At 42.6% G+C, this 18,520-nt stretch overlaps 5 protein-coding genes and 1 pseudogene across 8 annotated transcripts; 3 read left to right on the top strand and 3 right to left on the bottom strand.

Annotated features, from left to right (window-relative positions):
- Nucleotides 1-182: 182 nt before the first annotated feature.
- Nucleotides 183-7,685, bottom strand: LOC131211499 (androgen-induced gene 1 protein-like). Of its 2 annotated transcripts, none has more exons than XM_058204994.1 (4): nt 7,277-7,685; nt 2,367-2,587; nt 1,943-2,280; nt 183-1,357 (listed from the first exon to the last, which is right to left on the bottom strand). In XM_058204994.1, exons 1-4 carry the CDS (start codon nt 7,466-7,468, stop codon nt 1,329-1,331), a joined length of 780 nt encoding a protein of 259 aa, XP_058060977.1. In that variant the 5' UTR covers nt 7,469-7,685; the 3' UTR covers nt 183-1,328. The 2 variants fall into 2 exon arrangements, with proteins under 2 accessions (XP_058060977.1, XP_058060976.1); XM_058204993.1 differs by lacking the exon at nt 7,277-7,685 and adding an exon at nt 2,704-3,144.
- LOC131211498 (uncharacterized) lies at nt 3,358-11,518 on the top strand. Its single transcript, XM_058204992.1, has 3 exons — nt 3,358-3,417; nt 10,553-10,770; nt 10,834-11,518. Exons 2-3 carry the CDS (start codon nt 10,561-10,563, stop codon nt 11,479-11,481), a joined length of 858 nt encoding a protein of 285 aa, XP_058060975.1. The 5' UTR covers nt 3,358-3,417; nt 10,553-10,560; the 3' UTR covers nt 11,482-11,518.
- A 269-nt stretch (nt 11,519-11,787) lies between these two features.
- On the top strand, nt 11,788-13,246 carry LOC131211496 (uncharacterized). Its single transcript, XM_058204989.1, has 3 exons — nt 11,788-12,047; nt 12,107-12,531; nt 12,605-13,246. Exons 1-3 carry the CDS (start codon nt 11,835-11,837, stop codon nt 12,837-12,839), a joined length of 873 nt encoding a protein of 290 aa, XP_058060972.1. The 5' UTR covers nt 11,788-11,834; the 3' UTR covers nt 12,840-13,246.
- Nucleotides 13,247-14,439: 1,193 nt separating this feature from the next.
- LOC131211500 (uncharacterized) lies at nt 14,440-15,326 on the top strand. 2 transcript variants are annotated; one of them, XM_058204996.1, is made up of 3 exons: nt 14,440-14,601; nt 14,683-14,948; nt 15,051-15,326. In XM_058204996.1, exons 1-2 carry the CDS (start codon nt 14,489-14,491, stop codon nt 14,909-14,911), a joined length of 342 nt encoding a protein of 113 aa, XP_058060979.1. In that variant the 5' UTR covers nt 14,440-14,488; the 3' UTR covers nt 14,912-14,948; nt 15,051-15,326. The 2 variants fall into 2 exon arrangements, with proteins under 2 accessions (XP_058060979.1, XP_058060978.1); XM_058204995.1 differs by having other exon boundaries at nt 14,683-15,326.
- A 459-nt stretch (nt 15,327-15,785) lies between these two features.
- LOC131211497 (uncharacterized) lies at nt 15,786-17,012 on the bottom strand. 2 transcript variants are annotated; one of them, XM_058204991.1, is made up of 2 exons: nt 16,599-17,012; nt 15,786-16,519 (listed from the first exon to the last, which is right to left on the bottom strand). In XM_058204991.1, exons 1-2 carry the CDS (start codon nt 16,803-16,805, stop codon nt 15,866-15,868), a joined length of 861 nt encoding a protein of 286 aa, XP_058060974.1. In that variant the 5' UTR covers nt 16,806-17,012; the 3' UTR covers nt 15,786-15,865. The 2 variants fall into 2 exon arrangements, with proteins under 2 accessions (XP_058060974.1, XP_058060973.1); XM_058204990.1 differs by having other exon boundaries at nt 16,596-17,008.
- Nucleotides 17,013-17,038: 26 nt separating this feature from the next.
- LOC131207773 (uncharacterized) lies at nt 17,039-17,753 on the bottom strand (annotated as a pseudogene).
- Nucleotides 17,754-18,520: the final 767 nt, after the last annotated feature.

Below are 18,520 nucleotides of genomic sequence, written 5' to 3'. Positions count from 1 at the left end.
TTCCTCCATTCATCATCTTTTTATATTATTTTTTGTTACCGTGTGGCCATCAATTGCCTGAAATATTTTGCATAGAAACAGTTATGAACCAACGTGTAAAATAATACAATTTCTTTCCAATAAGAGCGGTACAAATAAGAGCGGTAAAAATAACACATCTTAGACTCTTCATTCTAGGTCGGTGTTCGGGTTTCCACGTGTTTTATCGTTACGAAATGTAAGCAGTTCGAATGCGCTTCGTAGAGAGAATGGTGACGGATACCACACGCACGCGATTCGTTATGCGCCTCCGTTCATCAAGTTACACCAAGAACCGAAAATTGACAGCATGCTTTATGTAGGTGGTCAATATTCAATCGAATATTTACCATTCACTATCTACGGTTTTATGCGGGGCATCGAAATTACGTCTAAAATTACATTCACACGCAATACTTAGAAAAGTGAGTACACGCAACGGCGAAAGCATCGAACAACAAACTCTGCTGGCAATCCGCTACACTACCAAGCAGGTTTTTATGATTTTATTATTAGTGGTTTGAATTTTTGTTGGTTCACGGTGCTCGGGTAATTCGGTTGATTTGTACCGACCATCACCGACGCTATTTCTTTGCTGCAATATAATCTATATTACCTATTGTTGCAGTAGAACTATATATTTGCCAAACCTGACACTATGGAAATCGCCGAAACACAAAACTTCTGGACAGTTTCTAGCCGCGGCTGTGCGGAACATTTTCTATTTTACGCTTAGCTTGTATGCTAGTGGTTTTTGGTGCTTTTCCATGCTATAGAATTACACTGGGTGAGACGATCAAATGGACAAAATTCAATCACATCTAAATACGATAAAAATTGTTCCACCTCTGCCAGGAAAATACCCTCCTGACACTACCAAATTATTGATTCCACGAGAGATGCCAATATTAATACACAGCAAAAAAGTTACGAGAGCCTAATTGGTGTAAAAGGGTTATACCTATCACCGATCAATACGAAAATGGCGCGAATCAGGCGCTTGAAGGGCAAATGCTATTATTTATATATTTAATTGAATGTTTTTTGGGCATTCTCAAATACAATATCAGGCGGTTATCAAAGGGTTTTGTCATGGTTGGCAATGTTCATATTTTCAGGAAAATTGCCACCATGAGCTACGTAACTTGTGTCGTTATTCTACGTTGCTGGTCTTTTGCCTCCCGTATTGATTTTATGAAATAATTTTGGATGTTTAAGTAATTCGAAATACGTTCGAGCATCGTTTTCGGCTCCACTTTCGAGTTGTAAGTAGAAGGGGCTTGTTTTCTGCACTGAAAATGTTTGGCTCGTTATACATCGTTCATCATTTGGTGTTCGACTGATTTTGCTCCAGGCCAGTTATTTGCACGTTGCATTTGCAGGGCAGTCGAAGGAAGTGCAAGAAAGAAAAAGAATATTGTATCTAAACTAAACCTTCTAAACCATCCGTCAGCAAACCAGTCTACAATAACGTAAAATGCATGCAGTTACTCAATCTTTTCCCCCTAAAGATGATCTTCTAAAAGATTCGTTCACAGATGGAGGTCGTTTGAATGCAGTTTGTTTAGATCCAAAAAAATGGAGTTGGGATTGGATTGGATTGGACAAAGTTGTCAGTCGAATGAAAAGCGGCCGAACCAAACTCACGGCAGAGTAGAACTATATTAGTAAATTTAAGGAATTGAGTTGGGTGTTAATATCAGCATCACACCCGCAAACATGTAACACACACACTCGGTAAACGACCCACATGACGAGCGGAAGCAGCCTTCGAGATGTATGATTTATCAACCGAGGCCCATGATGCCTTGGCCCGTTTTCTTCATGCATTTTCCCTGGGCTCAGTATTGAACTATAGACCATTGAAAAATGATCACGCGGAATAAAACAAACACTAGATAAGCAGCCTATTTGGATTTCTTACTCGTACCCGCCGCCGATCCTGCCTGTGCCTTCAATTGCTTCAGTTCCTTTGTCCAGATTAAATTGTTGAAGAACTCCCCAAGCAGATACAGTCCCACGCAGAACACGAGGCTTACGGCGAAAAACACCAAACGTTGGGGCATGTTCAGCACTTCCAGCACCGGGTACACCCAGATACCACCAAAGTGCCGAATAACGTGCAGCCACCCGAGGTATGCGGTCATAAAGATACCCAGTCCAGTCAATCCGGCCCGACGCGAAGGGTACTGTCGGAAGCTGGTGCAGATTTCCAAGATGATGAAGATCACAATATTTGTGTGCATTACGTGGTTTAGCCATCTGCGGAGGACAAAAACGTGTTCAAGGACCACGGTGAGCGAAATATTCTGTGGATTACCACAGTCGCGACCATATATGATTCTTACCCGGGGAAAACAGCATCGAGCGCTTTAGGGAAGACTAGCTCACGGTCGATTGCCATCAGTGTCCAGAAGGTTACGCCAACATTCAGCGCCACGGGGAACGCGAACGCAGCCAGAGTGTAATCCTTCACCTTTCGGATCAGCGGCATCCGCTTGGGGGCCACCTCGTTCGTACCGATGAAATCGTTCAGTAGACATATTGTGAAGTAAACTGCTTGCAGAATCTGAGGAAAAGAAGAGAAAATACGGAAAGTCGGACGATATTCAAACGAATCGAAATATTCAAGTAATGCTAGAAACACTGCATATCTAAAGTAGTCGATGGCACTACTGGACCTACCGCATCCCACACGGTGAGAAATTTTAGTTTACCGCCGAACTCTCCACCCGGCCGCCACATTTCCGGAGGAAAATGAACGTATTGGAAGTCGTAGTAGATGCCGTACGTGAATACGACAGCAGCAATGAAGTGCATCAGGACACGCAGTGCCCCGTATACCCCGCGCTGGTAACCATCGTCGCTGTTAGCCGTCTTGCCCATACTGTTTTCAGGTGCTAAAGGTGCTACTCCAAAGCGGTTTGCGACTGGTTTCTGTTCGAAACACTTTGAACTGAAGCACTTCCGCAGCGGAATCCGCAATCAACGCAACACACAACTGTAATACTTTAATCGGCGGCGGTACTGCTGAAGCGTCGTGGCTCCCGCAATGCGATAAGTAGGCTTCGTCGTGCAGAATGATGGGGCATTTATTTGCGAAACGAAGCGAGCGCGATTGTTACGTTATCTGGCCGACTCGACTTTGAACGGCAATCAAAACAACTCTCGAACTGGCTTTGTTGACAGTTTTCTTTCTCGCGATTTTGACAACTGCGCTCACGCATCGCACAGCGGAGAGAAAGAGAAATGCGGACCTGCGCATTCGCGAGTTCCGTCACTCGATCTCCATTCGGCTGGCATTGCAAATAAACAAATTATCCGAATCCCCTTCCGTGATAAGTGTGCAACGTGCAAGTGATTACCGATTTTCCGAATCTCGATAGCCGGATTACGGGGGTAAGTGGATTACTGTAACACTGTGAAAATAGGGACATGCAGCTATTCGTGCAGTTTGAGGCATTTATTGATTGTGATGTTGAAGTAACATTAAGTTCGTTTGCCATGTTTTCAGCCAGGCACTCCAAGGTCTCCGCTATGCACTTATCAAAGTTCACTGAACTCTCTTCAATGCGAGAATCGAAACAGTGATGTTTTTCTGATTACGATGACGACTCAGCGAAGATGTTTTGAGAGGCATGAGTTTCGCATTTTGATGTTCCCTATAAACTTTACCGCTACCGCTCTTCGGTTGGTTAAACAACTTAGTGTAAGAAATTAATTTTCCCCGAGTCAGTCGAATGACTAAAATAATTTTATGTTATAAAACATCCGCCTTTGGATGTACATTAGAAGATCCAAACAGTTGTAGACGCGTGGTGATTTTTGGCTAGATTGGACTAAGAAAACACCTTCTCTCCCCAGAAGTGTGGCGCGGTGTGAAACATTTTATTGCCAGCCATAAAACAGCAAGTAGTAGCACATCTTTCTATTTACTAGACGCTCGGCTGTTCCATTCCTCGGGAGCAATCCGTCCCAGCTTGGAACCTCATTATTGCTAACATATGGTTACTATCAAGCGGCCCTCGGTTCTGTTTCTGAACGGACGACCAACTTGGTTATTTGCATTTTTTTGCTTACCGGAAAGTGCAACAATCAACGCCACCGTGAGAGCTTGGCTTGTCTCGTGGTTTGCTGTACTGGGGCCGATAGTATCCTGCTTGGATCTGAATCGCACGTTTCTACTCAGCTACTAACAGGTTTTAAGTAGAAATGGGGATGATCGAGTTGAGGCGATGGTCAGCTTTTGGCTGTAGTGCCGCGTGTTTATTGCACTGTCGTTAAATGCTGTTTGTATTGCGGGCTAAGGCCACATCAACCGGGGAGTTCGCTAAAAGACCACAGAATGTGGGGCCTTGCACGAGACACACATGTGCAACAGTCAGACCTACAAAATAACACTCGAACTATCCGAAAATAAACTATCTTTAACTACCCCCCCGTAGAGCAGAGGATTTGTTTTGTCGAGTGACAATTTAAGTAATGGCACGATAAAAGTTATTTTACAATAATGAAATCCAATGATAATAACAACTGTCATGGATAACTTTTAACATCGTAGTAATGCTATCAGCACACTTCTGGCCACTTCTTCACATTCGTTCTTCAACAGTCGAAAGTGGTGGTTCACTCGGTCAAACGGCTCCGAACGCAAAGGATAGAATATTTAATTGAAGTGCTTTCAGTTAGACGGCGACTAAAGTACAGTGAGGCACCAGTTGATGGGCCAATTAAGCCCTCAGCCCTTGCAACAAATCGGCTGTGTTATCGATGGCAAGAACTTCTGGGAAAAGGAAGATCATGTCGATAGAATTGGGACACTTCGAAGCCGCCAAAGTTGCACCCTTGGGTGTAGCTTTACGCAACCTATGCTGCGGCACGGATCGTCTAGTGTCGAATGGTCATGCCGACCAAGGGATTGTATGTTTTCTTCCATTGACGTTATGTGTCATACCGCGTGAGAGGCCACCTTGTATCGATTTTCGTTTTTGGAGAAGCTCAATTGCTTTAGCTAGTTATTTGGAACTACTGGTGGTTGGTAGGGCCGACCTTTTTCGTTGGCCTCGAAACTGCAGCTGTCGTAACTCGCTTGAGGCGTGGGATTGATTTAATTTGGAGTACCAACCCCATTGACATTTCCATCAACACATGGCGCATCGGGTTTTCTTCTGTGAACTGTACGGAATGTTTCTCGATGGTGTTTTATTTATTAATAAAAGATACACCACATATCTGATTTATTGTTTTGCAAATCACCTGCAAGTCGCATTTAAAAAGATATAAAGGAGTATACTAGTTGAAATTACGGTAATTAAAATGAACGCTTCGAATGCTTTTAAAAAAAATGTTAAAATGTTTGCGATTTACCAACGTAAAATTATGTATTAAAACCAAATACCTGCGGTGCATTCTTTTTAATTTCATAATGTAACAAACGTGTAATGTGTAACAAAGTGTTGCACTATTCGTTCTGGAAACTAATTAATCCTTTGACAAGAGCCCCTCTGTTGCTAGGAGTGGCATTAGAGCATACGCGGTTTAATTAGTGACGGCAGTTGAATGACATTCACGCAATAGCAGAACTTAAAACACGCAATACGGGAAAAGAGAAACGTAAACTGAAGTGACACAACAGCAATAGCAGGGGATATTTCATACATCTGTGATAAAAATCATGCATGCTTTCCGTTTGTTCCAAAAATTGTTCGAAATTAACTTAATAACCAATGAAGAACAATCAACCCAAAGAATAGTTACTAGTAACATTATCGGTGTCGGTTTAGCCGCATGTCCCCTTACATCCTGTCTTCCTTCTTCCTAGATCCTCTCGAATCCAGTAGGGATCAGTTAGTTTTTGTTTGATGACACATAGCTTCCTCATTTTCCAATTCGACGTGAGTGTTGTGAAAAGTAGATAATGTGTTCACAATTTTTCATTTCACGGTTTCATTCTACGATGGGATAGTAAATATTACATCATGGCTCCAAATGTTTTGAAATGTTTCAACATTCTCCACTGACCTTTCGGGTTGTTCATATGACCATACGCATTTGGGAAAAAAGGCAAAAGTAAAACCATATCCGTTTCTCGCACGTCATGTTAAAGACATTCAAAACTTCCATCGCTTGGCATGATGTGTAAGGGGTCTGGTATACGATTTCACCAGCCACCAGGCGGCTCCACCGGGCGTGTTAAGTGGTGTACTTTTTCCATTCGGTTTTCTCCGACCTGCAGTGTTTTTTTTCTGGTTCGGCTTATTATTGGTCGAAAGAGAACAACAAGTCCAGTGCCTTGGTGGCACTCTTTCAATGTGCTTGCGTTCGCGCCCTGCCGTTGTTTATGTTAACTTTTATTTTTAACAAATTACGCACATTTTATCATTTTATTTCGATTCCTAGCTACGTGGGGTACGAACGCGGCCGATGGAGAGCGGGATGTAGGAGAAAGTAAAAGTACGCAACAGTTTCCATGCTTCACGGTTCTGTTACAGAAATTGCAATGCAAACAATCTCTGGAAAATGCCATATCCGACAGCGTGGATGTCGGTGTTTTGTTACACTGTGTGTGCTCTTTTTATACATTTTATCCGTTCCTTCGTTCGGAAGCTAGGTACCATAAATCTTTTGCGCTTTATTGATCCGGTTGTGCAATAACTATACAGTTTTCCGAGCGGTGCGGTGGCCACCATCAGAGAGTGCAGAATGGAGAGGTTTTTGTCGTAATCATAGCAACCATCAAGATAAGACGTATTTTGAAGAAAACAAACAAAACCGCTGGTCGTGGTTCCATGTTATTGGAGCTTAAATTAAGGCCCAATTACACAACGCTCGGTTATCAGTTTTTATTGTATCATGTTTGTTGAGTAAAGTACTCCATGATATGATCTCCCTACAGAAATTTGCTGCTTTTACGTATCAGTCACACATTAGCATGTGAGGCACATACAAAATGGATGGTCTTTGTGTTGCCTGCAATATTAGAAGCAGGATTGAAGCAGGGTTGCAGAATTGAAGAATAAATTCAGTTTTGAAATGGCTTTGGGTGCGATCGCTCGGTTTTTCAGCAACTGCATGATTATTGATTAAACAGTAGTTTAAAATTAGACGCTAGCCCCTAATTGGCTTCCGGAAGTCCTAACAGAATCGCCCATCATTCGGAACCGGAATGGGCAATGGTGCTGTTTGTTTTTCTAACAGGTCGTTGTTTTAGAGTATCATAAATTAACTTGCGAAAAGCAGATGCATTATTTATACTAACCAAACACCAGTAGGTAAGAAACTTGGAGCGACCACCGTACTCCGTCGGTCGCATCATCTTCGGCACGGCCAGATCATCCGGGATGTGAACGAAAAATCGGTCGAAGTAGATCGCGTAGCAGTACTGGCCGAACGCAATCAGGTGCCAGGTGATGACGAACGCCGGCAGCTTGTACAGTTGTACACTGGACATGATGATGGAACTGGCTAAGCACAGCAGCACACTATTAAAACGCGCGGTTTCTTTACGACGGGTGCAACGGTTTGAGAAAAGGACACTAGCCGGAGGAAATTGCTTTTCCGCTGTTTGCGCTGTTAACACACGCCTTATCTATGATGATTCACTTCTGCTTCTCACTTCCGCTGCTGGAGCGTCACACAAAGGCACACTTGAGTCGAAATGGGGCCGATGGTGGGTAAACATATAGAGCAGTAGACGAAGGCGAAGCAGTAGAGTACACACTAACCAGCCTTGGAACTTCTGTTCTTTTTCGTGGAAAGTACGCCTCGTATGAGGGGCAAGTGGGATCGTTGCTTGGTAAACAATGTAATTCCTCACTGCAACACTGTTCGTCCGCAGTGGCTGCGTGGTTTTCTTGCGGGTTGCGGTACGGAAAGGAAACGTCTGCGCGGAAGCCGTTCCCCCAGCGACCCACACACTTGCACACGCCCGCACACACAGCCGCACTAGGCTACGAAGCAGCGGAAGGGCATCTTCCTTGGGTCGCCCACCCGAGTGTCAAGGGTCGCGAGTGTGAAGGGCAACCGTAACGACAAACAGTTGCAGCTTCCGCTGATGCCAGTCAGGTAGGCCTGAGCGTTCGAATTAATTGGTCTCGGAAGCACAGCAACAAGGACACTTTAGTGGGACAACAATCAGATGTCTGGAGAAGCGTCTATCCCGCGGCTAGAAGCAAACCCTGGTGGGGTGGTCGAGGTCGGGCACTTGGGTGTTCGTGTCTGCTGACGGCGTGTGTTCTTCGGTGAAGAAGTATTACGGAAAAAGTAGTACTGCAATCGAGGCAACCGATGCCGTACGAATGAATGGTGCGCCCAAATGCTGGTATGCGCTGGACGAGACGTTAGTTATGAGGTGTACGGTAAGTGAGAGAGCGCACATGCCCGAGAGTTTCGCACAAAGAGTTAGGAACGGAACGGAGCTACTCACTCTCAGGAGAGGCTCAACCGTATCATCCTTCGTTTGATAAAACATTCATTGAACGTCTCTCTTCCAAGAAACAAACACCGGAGAAAGCGAGCGAGAGAGAGAAAGAGCTGAAAGAGATTCAGAAGCCGCTCTTTTCTCCAGAACAGCTACTCATGCAAATTTGCATGTTTTCACTTTTAATGCGGCAACAGTATGATAACATTGCACACGGGGTCCGATGCAGTGCCAGCCAAGGTTTACAGTTGGTGGCAAAGATTTGGCACAAATAAAAATTGGCTCCTTTTCAATTAGCACAACATCGGTGTATAAATACGGCCCGGTCCGTTCTTCTACGATAAAAAAATCGGTGTTCTTAGCTTAGAGCTTAGAGTATTAGAAGAATTGCAGCAAAAGTCTTTTTTAATGTACAGAATTACGAGGTTGTATTGAATGATAGAGACTTTGAGCGATTAAGCTACACTCGTAAGCTCTCACGTTCATTCTGCCGTTGTGGTAATTTGGTTTTTGTTAATTCTTTGACCAAACAAAACACAAACTTTAAAAACAAATGTGTTTCAAGGTTTGGCATGGAATAGTGGATTTTTTTAAGCTCAGCGTTTTCGTTTCTCAAGTCCAGTGAAACAATCTATTGCTATGCTTAAGACTTTTTAAAGAGAATCATAGAAGCATCATAGTATAAGATTGAAGAATGGTCATGCTAAATAGAAACGCCTTACAATGATTGTTTGTTCTTTGCAATCGTTTACCCATCTTTAAAACTAACTAACACAATAAAACTTATTGATCACACCGAACGAAAATTGTTTACTTTAAGCATTTGCATTCCAAATGCAAAATAGGCACGCAAACACACGTGTACAAGACGATCGACGATCGACGAAATGTTGCTTGCATAAAGACGATGTAATCAGTACCTTAATAGTCTGAGCATCTCACGGTCTCCACGATGATTATTATCATAATGGATACGATTACGACCGAACGCTAGCTAACTGAACTAAGACTATTGCACTCCGCTGTTCATCAATGACACCGTTGTTCCTATAGCGCAACCATCCCCATCCCCATCCCCAAACCATCACTTACCAAATTCCAGTACGTCAAAAACACTATACGACCCTTCAGGGGTAAGGAAAACTTTTCCCCAACCGTAAGGAGCTCAATTGCTACTTTCGTTTCCTGAAGGATCCTGTCGGATTTGCTGAGGTCGTAGTACATAGAAAACACGTTCGATGCGACTATCATGCCGTGCATAAGACACAGCGAGTCTCGTTTTAGAGACATAACGGTATTCGGCACTAGCACTAGTTACGAGGCAAAGGTCTCGTAAAGTTAAAAACTGGCAAAATACCTTATCTTAAAATGTTTATCGCGGAAAGTTTGCTGCCCTATGTTTCGATCGTAGCAGACGAAAACACTGACTAGCGGATCAACTGGCAATAGACCATTAGATCTGCTCGAACGGCTTGCCGACGATAGAACATTGCGTGGGGAGGTTCATTTACGAGATGTTAATGATGTACTTGACTTGGCCTTCGCTATTGCTTTTGCAACAGACGTAGTGACACTTGTGCCGTCAGGCTGTAATAAAATTTCGTGTTTAGCTTCAATTCCACTTCATGAATTTAGCTTCATGATACGATGTGCAACAAAACACAAAAAATATGACAAAATGCTGTTCCTCACAAAAAAGCGCTCCACTATGTTTGCTGCAAAATTAAAAATTATAGCATTTACAATGTCTGGGTGATTGTTATAACTGAAATAAATAAATATGTCTGTATGGTTGTGTGCAGGTTGTGTAGCATCATCGTCTACAGTTGAATATCTAAAGAGACACATGATGAACAGCATAACAATGCGCAAACTTAACTTACACTTTTTGGATTACACAAATTTAAATTTTAAATTCCTATGAGAAACACTCGCTTCTCAAACCCGTTTGTTGGGAAGAATATCAATCTGAAGAAGTAAGTTAAAAGCGTATATGAATGCGAGTACGCGTATTTTAGCCATATCTTTGTGAAATATTTTCCCATTGTGCAACCCTTCGGAAAGATAAGCTTGTACAAGCTAATGGCATCATTATTATCACTAACTCACTTTTAGAGAGAACGATGGAGACGACGGATCGGTTAACCGTCGTTCCGCCTGCAGCATGGAAAGAGCTGCGTGATCTTTTTCTTCGAAATTGGCCCGACCACCACGTGGCGTACACCACAGTCGACAACTTTGTCCGTTGGTATGTCATAGATCCCACCATCAAGAATCTCGTAATTTACTGTCTGAACGATACCTGGAGGAGAGACGGCACCTACCTGATTGTGGTGAGTAATGAAGAGCAAAATGGTTTATTTTAAACGGCTGATGTAATGTCGCTTTATATGCAGGATCGCTATCAGCTGTTCGCCTATACTCTGGACTGCACAAACCGTACGCTCCAGAGAGCTCTTCCATTACTGGATTGGAGTGGAGGATTGAAAGTGAGCTCTTTGCTCTCGCGCCACCGGCAACCGGTGATCGATGTTATCAGTAGCAAGTGCCTCTCGAAAGAGTATGACAGCGAAACGTATCTCTACTATCTGCCCAAGGAGCAGTGCGAAGCGCTATCATTGAACATCCCCGATGGGTTTGAACTAAGGCCACTGCTAGTCCACGATGCCACCAAAGCGGATGATCATTGGCCAAATAGACACACTGGATCACTGTTCTTTCTACAAAGACTTGCGGCATGGAATCCTAGCATTGGGCTTTACGAAAAGTCTACAGGCGATCTGGTTGCGTGGTGTTTTCGACTGCAGGCTGGTGCACTGGGAGCTCTGCAAGTGGATCCGAACTATTTGAGGCGTGGATTCGGCACCCTTGTTACTGCTGCGGTTGCAAAACAAGTTGCTTTCCTGGGTCATGATTGTTGCGCTCTAGTTAACGCGACAAACGAACCCTCCAAACGCATGTTTGAAGGACTTGGATTTAAGCACACAGATGAGGCGTATTGGATCAGAACAATTCCGACACTACCAAACGAGTGGAAAGATTAATGGGATAAAACAACGAATGTGTATGACCAAAGCAATAAATGTTAAGCATAAATAATGAATAAGGCAACTTGTATGTACTTTCATAATGTACTTTCAAATCTTCTTTAAATACTTTAAATACTTTCTTTAATACTTTAAGTACTTTAAATCTTAACGATATTCACTATAAAACTGTTTTTAAGAGCTTTTTTACCGACATTAGAACATTAGAAACCCTTGAAATTAAATGTAATCAATCTTCCCATCCATAGGATTAGCGGGACAGATGCATTATCAACGGCATGTTGCAGTTAGTTATCACTTGCTTTGAGAGATAGACGTGCAACTTGCCTCAACTGAGCTGCTAACAAACTATGGATGATGCCGATCAATTGGTGGAAATCAGTAGTACGCATTGGATGGAGCTGAAAGACTTATTCAAGAATAATTGGCCGAAGCATGAGTTCGCTTATTACCTATTGTGCAATTACGTGAGATGGACGTCGTCTGATCCACGGTTAAAGCAGGACATCAAGGTCTACTCATTGAACGGATGCTGGAGAACGGATGAAACCTTTGCGTTGAAGGTATGAGAAATACTAATGCTAATAAAAAGCTTAAAGTTTGAGCGTTTAAAGTTTTTCAGGATAGGTTTGAAATATATTTCTACACTACAGCAGAAGGTGCCGAGAGTCAGCATTTGGTAAGATTACTCTCACTCATGGATTGGAATGCGTGGCAAGAAATAAGCATGGATTACCTCGAAAGGTTCCATGCTGTGGTGGAGAAACTTATCAAAAATCGCGGACTTTCGATTGCAAGCAGCTATCTGGCGAACTATTACTATTTAACAAAGAACCAGGCTCTTGAAATGAACTTACCGGCACCGCCTGAGGGATTCACTTTTGAAAGTCTGCATGAAAAACATTTGAGTTACATCTACAGCCAATGGCCACTGAAAAATAATATTAGCTACGAGTCTGGCTATCGGTTGCTCAAGCGTCTGATACAATACAATGAAAGTGTAGGTTTGTTCGACCGTAGTGGACTGCTCGTGTCATGGTGTTTGAGGTACGTATAAAATGCTCAATTTAATTACTTTTATTTTATTTGTCCAATGTATACTCGAATGGATTTTATGTAGCGATCAAACCGGGGCACATTCTGATCTTCAGACGACCGAAGAGTATAAACGACGAGGATATGGTCGGATGGTTGTGGTGGAGTTAGCTAAACGTTTAGCACGCCGTGGATCGGATTCAAAAGCGTATGTGTTGAGCTCTAATGAAAAATCGATCAAACTTTTTGAAGGTGTTCGATTCCGTAAAATTGAAAACCTACGTTGGGTAGTAGTCAATCCAAAGGGAGCTAATATGTAATAGGAATACAAAAAGTTGTAACATGTATTGGCGTGGATAAATGGCGTAAAATATTGGCGTGGATCGTCCGTAGATGATCCGTTTTGATGCACCGGTTAAGCAGTTTCTAAGCGAAAGGCGTCACCTAGAACTAAACTGTATCAACTAAAGTACAACACTTGAAGTTAGTTCTTAATACGGCTCTTCCTATTCTAAAGAAATAAAATAAATAATAAATAATAATGCATATTTTGCGATAAACTGATTTTTTTTCGGTGGAATAAAGGGTGCTTTTGTATTTTTCTATTTATTAAACTCATGACGTAATGCTTTTTCCAAATTAGACTTACATCGCGCGCCAAAGTTTTATGCAATCGTTTAAGTACTGAATTTTGCACAGCAGAGTGCGAACTGAGAACTGAGCAACTAAGTTTCTTCTGTATCATGCTTGCAATGTATTCGAATGTATGCAGGGATAACCATGCTATCAAAGATTAGATTAGTCCGTAATTTGTCGTGTATTTCCACGTTCAGAAAGGTTTGGTTTGTTTTTGCAAACCAACACGAATAAGACTGTCTGGATCGTAAAGATAACACAGACTAATTCCTGATATTCGATTTCATAATCGGTACCGTGAAATGTTGCAATTGTTGAAATATGACTTCAGAGTAACCCTTCAATGTGAAAAAGCCAAACGTGAGTCATATAATTTTCCATTTCTTTTCAATATTTGATTTTTGTTAGTTTTATTTTATTGAATAATGTTTTGCACATATGTAAAGAACTACATTAATTTAAGTGTTAATTTTTATACATCTCTTAATATTTTCAATTTCATAAATTTGCACACATTGTGATTGATTGCAATAGAAAAACACGCTCTTTTTTCTGGGGATGGGGATGAGAAATGAGTTCCATACGTCAATATTTTGTAAAAACGATCGTGTGTGGTGAAGCAGCTCAACCAGGTGGGCAAACCAGGACTAACGGTCAGGAAGGTTCCACTGGCTATATGGTGGAATCTTGAAAGGAATCATTTGATACGAGTTGCTTCCGTATAGAAAACACTAATTTAAGATAAGTGCTAACAACAATTGGACCGTTTGATGCTAGCGATCGACCAGAAACTACCAACAGAAGAGATGTTGTATTCCATCAGGACAAGGCAATGCCACACACGTCTATAGTGATTCGCCAAAAACTCCGGGAACATGGTTGGGAAGTTTTAATGCATCCACCGTATAGTCTGGACCTTGCGGGCCTTGCCTTGTTGCAAGCTTACGTTAATACATATTCAAATAAATAACTTCTTGACTAGTTCAATTGTTGATTGCTAATATTGCTTATTCAGTGTGGTTGGCTATAGTAGTCTTGCTAGCGATCTTTGTTCGCTTTATTCAGTACATTTGTTTAACATAGCATTGTTCACTTTCAGCACATGTCGATAGGAAACAATTATGAATGAAATGGGGACATGTTTTCCTGATAATCTTATCGATTGCTTCCGTTATGTCTTGCCGACCCATTATCGAAGGTGTCGATAGGTTAGATAAAACTCTCATATAAAAGGACCGGTCCGACGATCCGATCTCATCGTCTTTGATTCAGTTCCTCTGGGCTGCAACCTCTGTTTGGGCAAATTACCAACAAAAAAAAAACACTGACAGACATGGCAAAACAAATTCTAGTTTGTGCATTTGTTGCTCTGGCCCTGGTTGCCGCAATTCAGGCGAGCGATTTGATCCTTGGCAACATTAACACTGGTGATCGCATCTTGTACTCGTAAGTATCCATAGAAGGAATCAATGTGTGATCGTTTCGCGGTTTGCCAAATGATAGCAAATGCTCTGTGCTTATTTACAGCGCCGTATCATCTGCTCCCGGCGTTCCGGGTGGACTTGTCAACCGTACGGTGAACTACAGTGGCAACTACAACATCACCGCCATCCGGGCGTACGATCGCACGGCAAATAGAACTGGACAAGCGCACTTGGTTGGCGGTGGACTGTACCAGCGGTACGCCAATTTGGCCCTGTCGACCCGTTACATTGCAAACCCGCTGGACTACCTCGTTGAGATCTACGGCCGATAAGTCGAATATGAGCGGGTCATTTGTAGCCGATTTTGAGGTAATTTTATTTACGAATGTAATAGTGCATTATCCACACACTCCAAAATAGTAACCCAGAGCATTCCGAGGCAATCTTTCACATTACATAATTTTATTCTAGCTTCTGCTACACGTGCTTCGCACTACGAAACTAGTCCGTGCCCCTCTGTATGCGTGATCGCCTTATCGTACATTTTGATTGAGATGTTAGGAAAAACTGAGCCAGGTCTGCTAGTGTTTGCATTACAGTATCAATGTTTAGACTTGAAATTGTTGTCGAAGAAATAAAAGTAGAGCAATCAATAATCAATAACCGATCCCGAACACTATACGCCATTCCAAATTTCTTCACAGTTTGTCGAATTCAAATTCAATGCTAACCAAAAAATAAACAAATGTCCCAAACAACACAATGATGAAGGTGCTTTTTATGTTGAGAAATGCGGCATTGATAAACTTTTTTATCTTTCTGCGTTACTCAAAATGCTTTTGGGTGGTCTACTAACAAGTGTGTGCTATAAATTGGAATCAGAGTGTGATTTGCGATAATGTTTCGCACAAACATTTACAATCTTCGTGATAAGTTGCTTATCGTGGCGGCCATATAAGAAGCTAGCACCAACAAAAAATACCCTAAATTTACAGAATGCTGTGTCCTAATATACTCTTAATATAAGGCTTTAAATAAGAATCCCTGACATTGTTGACTGTTAACTTCTTTCTCAGCTGAGATGCTGTTTTCTGGAGCCAGGCAGGGAACATTACATTGCCATGCTGCCAACCATTTGATATTTGATATAATACTAGAACCTTTTATGAAATAATCCTAATAAGTCCTTCAGTGTAATTCGTTTTGTTTATTTGGCAGAAAAACGAATATTGGCATAAAGATAGTAATTAGGAAGAAGTATTATCACGAATCATAAACAATATTTTCTACGACGTTATTGCCTTTCGCAACTCGGTGCCGTCGAATCTGCTTTTCATGTTTTTCAACCAGCTCGCCTCGCCGACCACACAGAAGCCTAGCTTTTCCAACAGTCGTCGGGTGGCCATATTCGTGTGTCTAACGCTAGCATAAGTACTATGTCCCTGCTCTGCAAGCCATCGCGCGAACGCTTTGATCACCAGAGAACCGTAACCCTTCCCTTGAGCCACTACGCCGAGCAACCCAAGTGCTCCATTCTGCGATCGGATGCACCAGGCCAAAGGTTCCCTGGAACGTTCGCAAAAAAGACCCATCGACACGTTCCACCGGAGCAACCGCTCGATGAAGTACTCTGTTCCGACAGTTTTGTTCAACCATTGGTTGTGGATAAAGCGTGCGTAGTGTGGTGCGATGCGCCGTAGTGTCAGACCTGGCGGAAGTTCATATCGGAATTGGAGTGCGACGTGATGCGGCACCCGATATATCACGTCAACACTGTCAAATGCAATCGCAAGTCTATGCAAACGGTAGGCGTTCACCACCGCATCACGATACAGGCACATATTCATCAGATAGCTGTGATGCCAGTCGAGCAAGCAGAGCATTCGCCTCAGAGTGTCTTCAGTCGGTTCCAGCGTGTACATGAACACATCCGTGTGATCCTAAAGAAAGCGGGTAACAATTAAGGAGAATATTCCGTAAAAGAACAGTCCTCTGATTACTATTTTAGTCACTCACAACGATTATATAGGTGCCAGTTTCCCACCAGGATCCGTTCAAACTGTACACGATCAGGGTGGTGCTAGTATGTGGATCGCGCTCCGTCCAACGGATGTAATTCTGGATGGTGTAGTACGCGATCTCGTGTCGGGGCCAGTCCTGTCTATAAAGATCCCGAAGCTGTTCCCAGGCGGTTGAAGGAATCGGAACGAGTATATCGCTCTGCATGGTTGATTTGTTTGTTCAGTACTAACTTGGCCCCACTAGCACACCGCAGCAAGGTGGGCACGGCGAAAAGAGTCTACTAATACCACCGAAAATAGCAGAATACTGTGCAGCTGTATTCTGCTGTAGGCACTCCGTTTATTCCAGTCAGTTGGCTTAAGCAACACTGATAAGATTACAATTCATCCGCTTCACACATGCACCGTAGTTCTGTGGGCATTGCGGGAGCAACTGATGCCGGAGGACTAACCATCCCATTCGACGAGTTTTCGTGCAACGCTACGTGTCCAGTGCATGATACCACCGTTCTCGAAGTCGAGTTTGCGGAACATCTCGATCGACGCAGTTTTGCGAGAGTTGAGGCCCAGTTCTGCCAAGTTAGGCATTTGGCCATTACAATAACGTATTCTTTACGTCGATGCTGGACCTCTAATGCACTGTAAGCTCCAGGAGGTGAACGAAAACACCAAGTTTACAAATAGTTCGTCTCTGCATCGAACAAGTCAAGACTCAGGTTTCATAGCGCTGGTATTTTCAGACTGTGAGGCCACAATGCGTTTGCCTTGATAACATCCTCCACGGACAGTGAACACAGGTATGTGCCAGATTGGAATGGCAGAGAGCGAGACCAACCGGATATCGAAAAGCAGTTGTAAATTGTGTTTTGTAACGATCCCCAACAACGCTGGTCTGTGGCGGTCATGGTTGAACCTGCCAAGAATAGTCCCAATCCACTGCATCCGAAGCTCGTGTTACTGTCGCGTTCGTTTATTCCAGACTGTAAAACTAAAAGAAATAGCGATCCTGGCAACTGGTTCGGATTTATTTATGCACAGCTTCGAAAACAACTTACTTTTAAATTAAATATCCCATTTTTGCGCGATGTGGATTGCGCGCAGATTCTGGAGCTCCTTACAGCCTTCAATCGGAATTGAAACTAACAGTAGACATATCTGTCCTGTTGCATCGGGTTCTTGCGTAGCCGCCAGACCAAGTTGAGCTAATGCTGGAAGGACCGAGGATGATTGTCATGAAGTGGTTGAGTTTGCGATACGGTTATCATATTGTTTAAATAATGTGATGTGCCGTAATCCATTGTTGGTGGAGATAAGGAAAACGAGATGATAAGAGTACTTCACACTCATCATGCATGGTTCAATGGTAATTTTTAGGTATTTATTAATATTTATTTTATAGGAATTGTATAACTATAACGAAATATTAAGCATAGCACAAATGTACTCTAACAAGATTCGATCTTTGTATGATGTTGGATATTTGGCATCGTTGGGACAAATTTTAAATGTTTTTGGAAGTTGAAAGATATCGAAAAATTCAAATGCGAAAGTTGGAGTCATGTAGTTATCGTGTTTACTATTCGAAAACCATCTTGGCTCCAGACTTCCACTCCACGAGTTTTCTTTCGCAGTTTCTAATCCAAGTCGCGTTCCTGATTATCTGGAAGCCGACGTTTTCGAACACAATCTGAGACGGTTTGTTATCTACAAGAATACTGGCATACAAATTGAGGCCCATTTGGGCCAGTTGCTTTACGAACCCTTTCAGCACTAATGTTCCGTATCCTTTGCGCTTTTCGATAACCCCAAGTGATCCAATAACGCCCATCTGTGTGAGAACGCACCAACCGAGTAAATTATCAGAAGAATCGTACAATCCAATCGAAGGGTTCCAGCATATTAAACGTTCAAGGCAAAATT

The sequence above is a fragment of the Anopheles bellator genome, chromosome 2, assembly GCF_943735745.2.
Source record: "Anopheles bellator chromosome 2, idAnoBellAS_SP24_06.2, whole genome shotgun sequence".
Taxonomy (NCBI): domain Eukaryota; kingdom Metazoa; phylum Arthropoda; class Insecta; order Diptera; family Culicidae; genus Anopheles; species Anopheles bellator.
Note: the sequence above shows the minus strand (reverse complement) of the source record. Positions and strands in the feature narration are given on the sequence as shown.

Bases quoted from the DNA above. Each gene is read 5' to 3' on its own strand.
- LOC131211496 (XM_058204989.1), top strand. From the start codon at position 11,835: ATGGATGATGCCGATCAATTGGTGGAAATCAGTAGTACGCATTGGATG. The intron at 12,048-12,106 runs GTATGAGAAATA...AAAGTTTTTCAG, and splicing joins ATGAAACCTTTGCGTTGAAG to GATAGGTTTGAAATATATTT. The intron at 12,532-12,604 runs GTACGTATAAAA...GATTTTATGTAG, and splicing joins CTCGTGTCATGGTGTTTGAG to CGATCAAACCGGGGCACATT.
- LOC131211497 (XM_058204990.1), bottom strand. From the start codon at position 16,805: ATGCAGAGCGATATACTCGTTCCGATTCCTTCAACCGCCTGGGAACAG. The intron at 16,520-16,595 runs GTGAGTGACTAA...CGCTTTCTTTAG, and splicing joins CTGGCACCTATATAATCGTT to GATCACACGGATGTGTTCAT.
- LOC131211499 (XM_058204993.1), bottom strand. From the start codon at position 2,904: ATGGGCAAGACGGCTAACAGCGACGATGGTTACCAGCGCGGGGTATAC. The intron at 2,281-2,366 runs GTAAGAATCATA...TGTCCTCCGCAG, and splicing joins CTCGATGCTGTTTTCCCCGG to ATGGCTAAACCACGTAATGC. The intron at 1,358-1,942 runs GTAAGAAATCCA...GAGCAAAATCAG, and splicing joins AGGATCGGCGGCGGGTACGA to TCGAACACCAAATGATGAAC.
- LOC131211498 (XM_058204992.1), top strand. From the start codon at position 10,561: ATGGAGACGACGGATCGGTTAACCGTCGTTCCGCCTGCAGCATGGAAA. The intron at 10,771-10,833 runs GTGAGTAATGAA...CTTTATATGCAG, and splicing joins ACGGCACCTACCTGATTGTG to GATCGCTATCAGCTGTTCGC.
- LOC131211500 (XM_058204996.1), top strand. From the start codon at position 14,489: ATGGCAAAACAAATTCTAGTTTGTGCATTTGTTGCTCTGGCCCTGGTT. The intron at 14,602-14,682 runs GTAAGTATCCAT...GCTTATTTACAG, and splicing joins GGTGATCGCATCTTGTACTC to CGCCGTATCATCTGCTCCCG.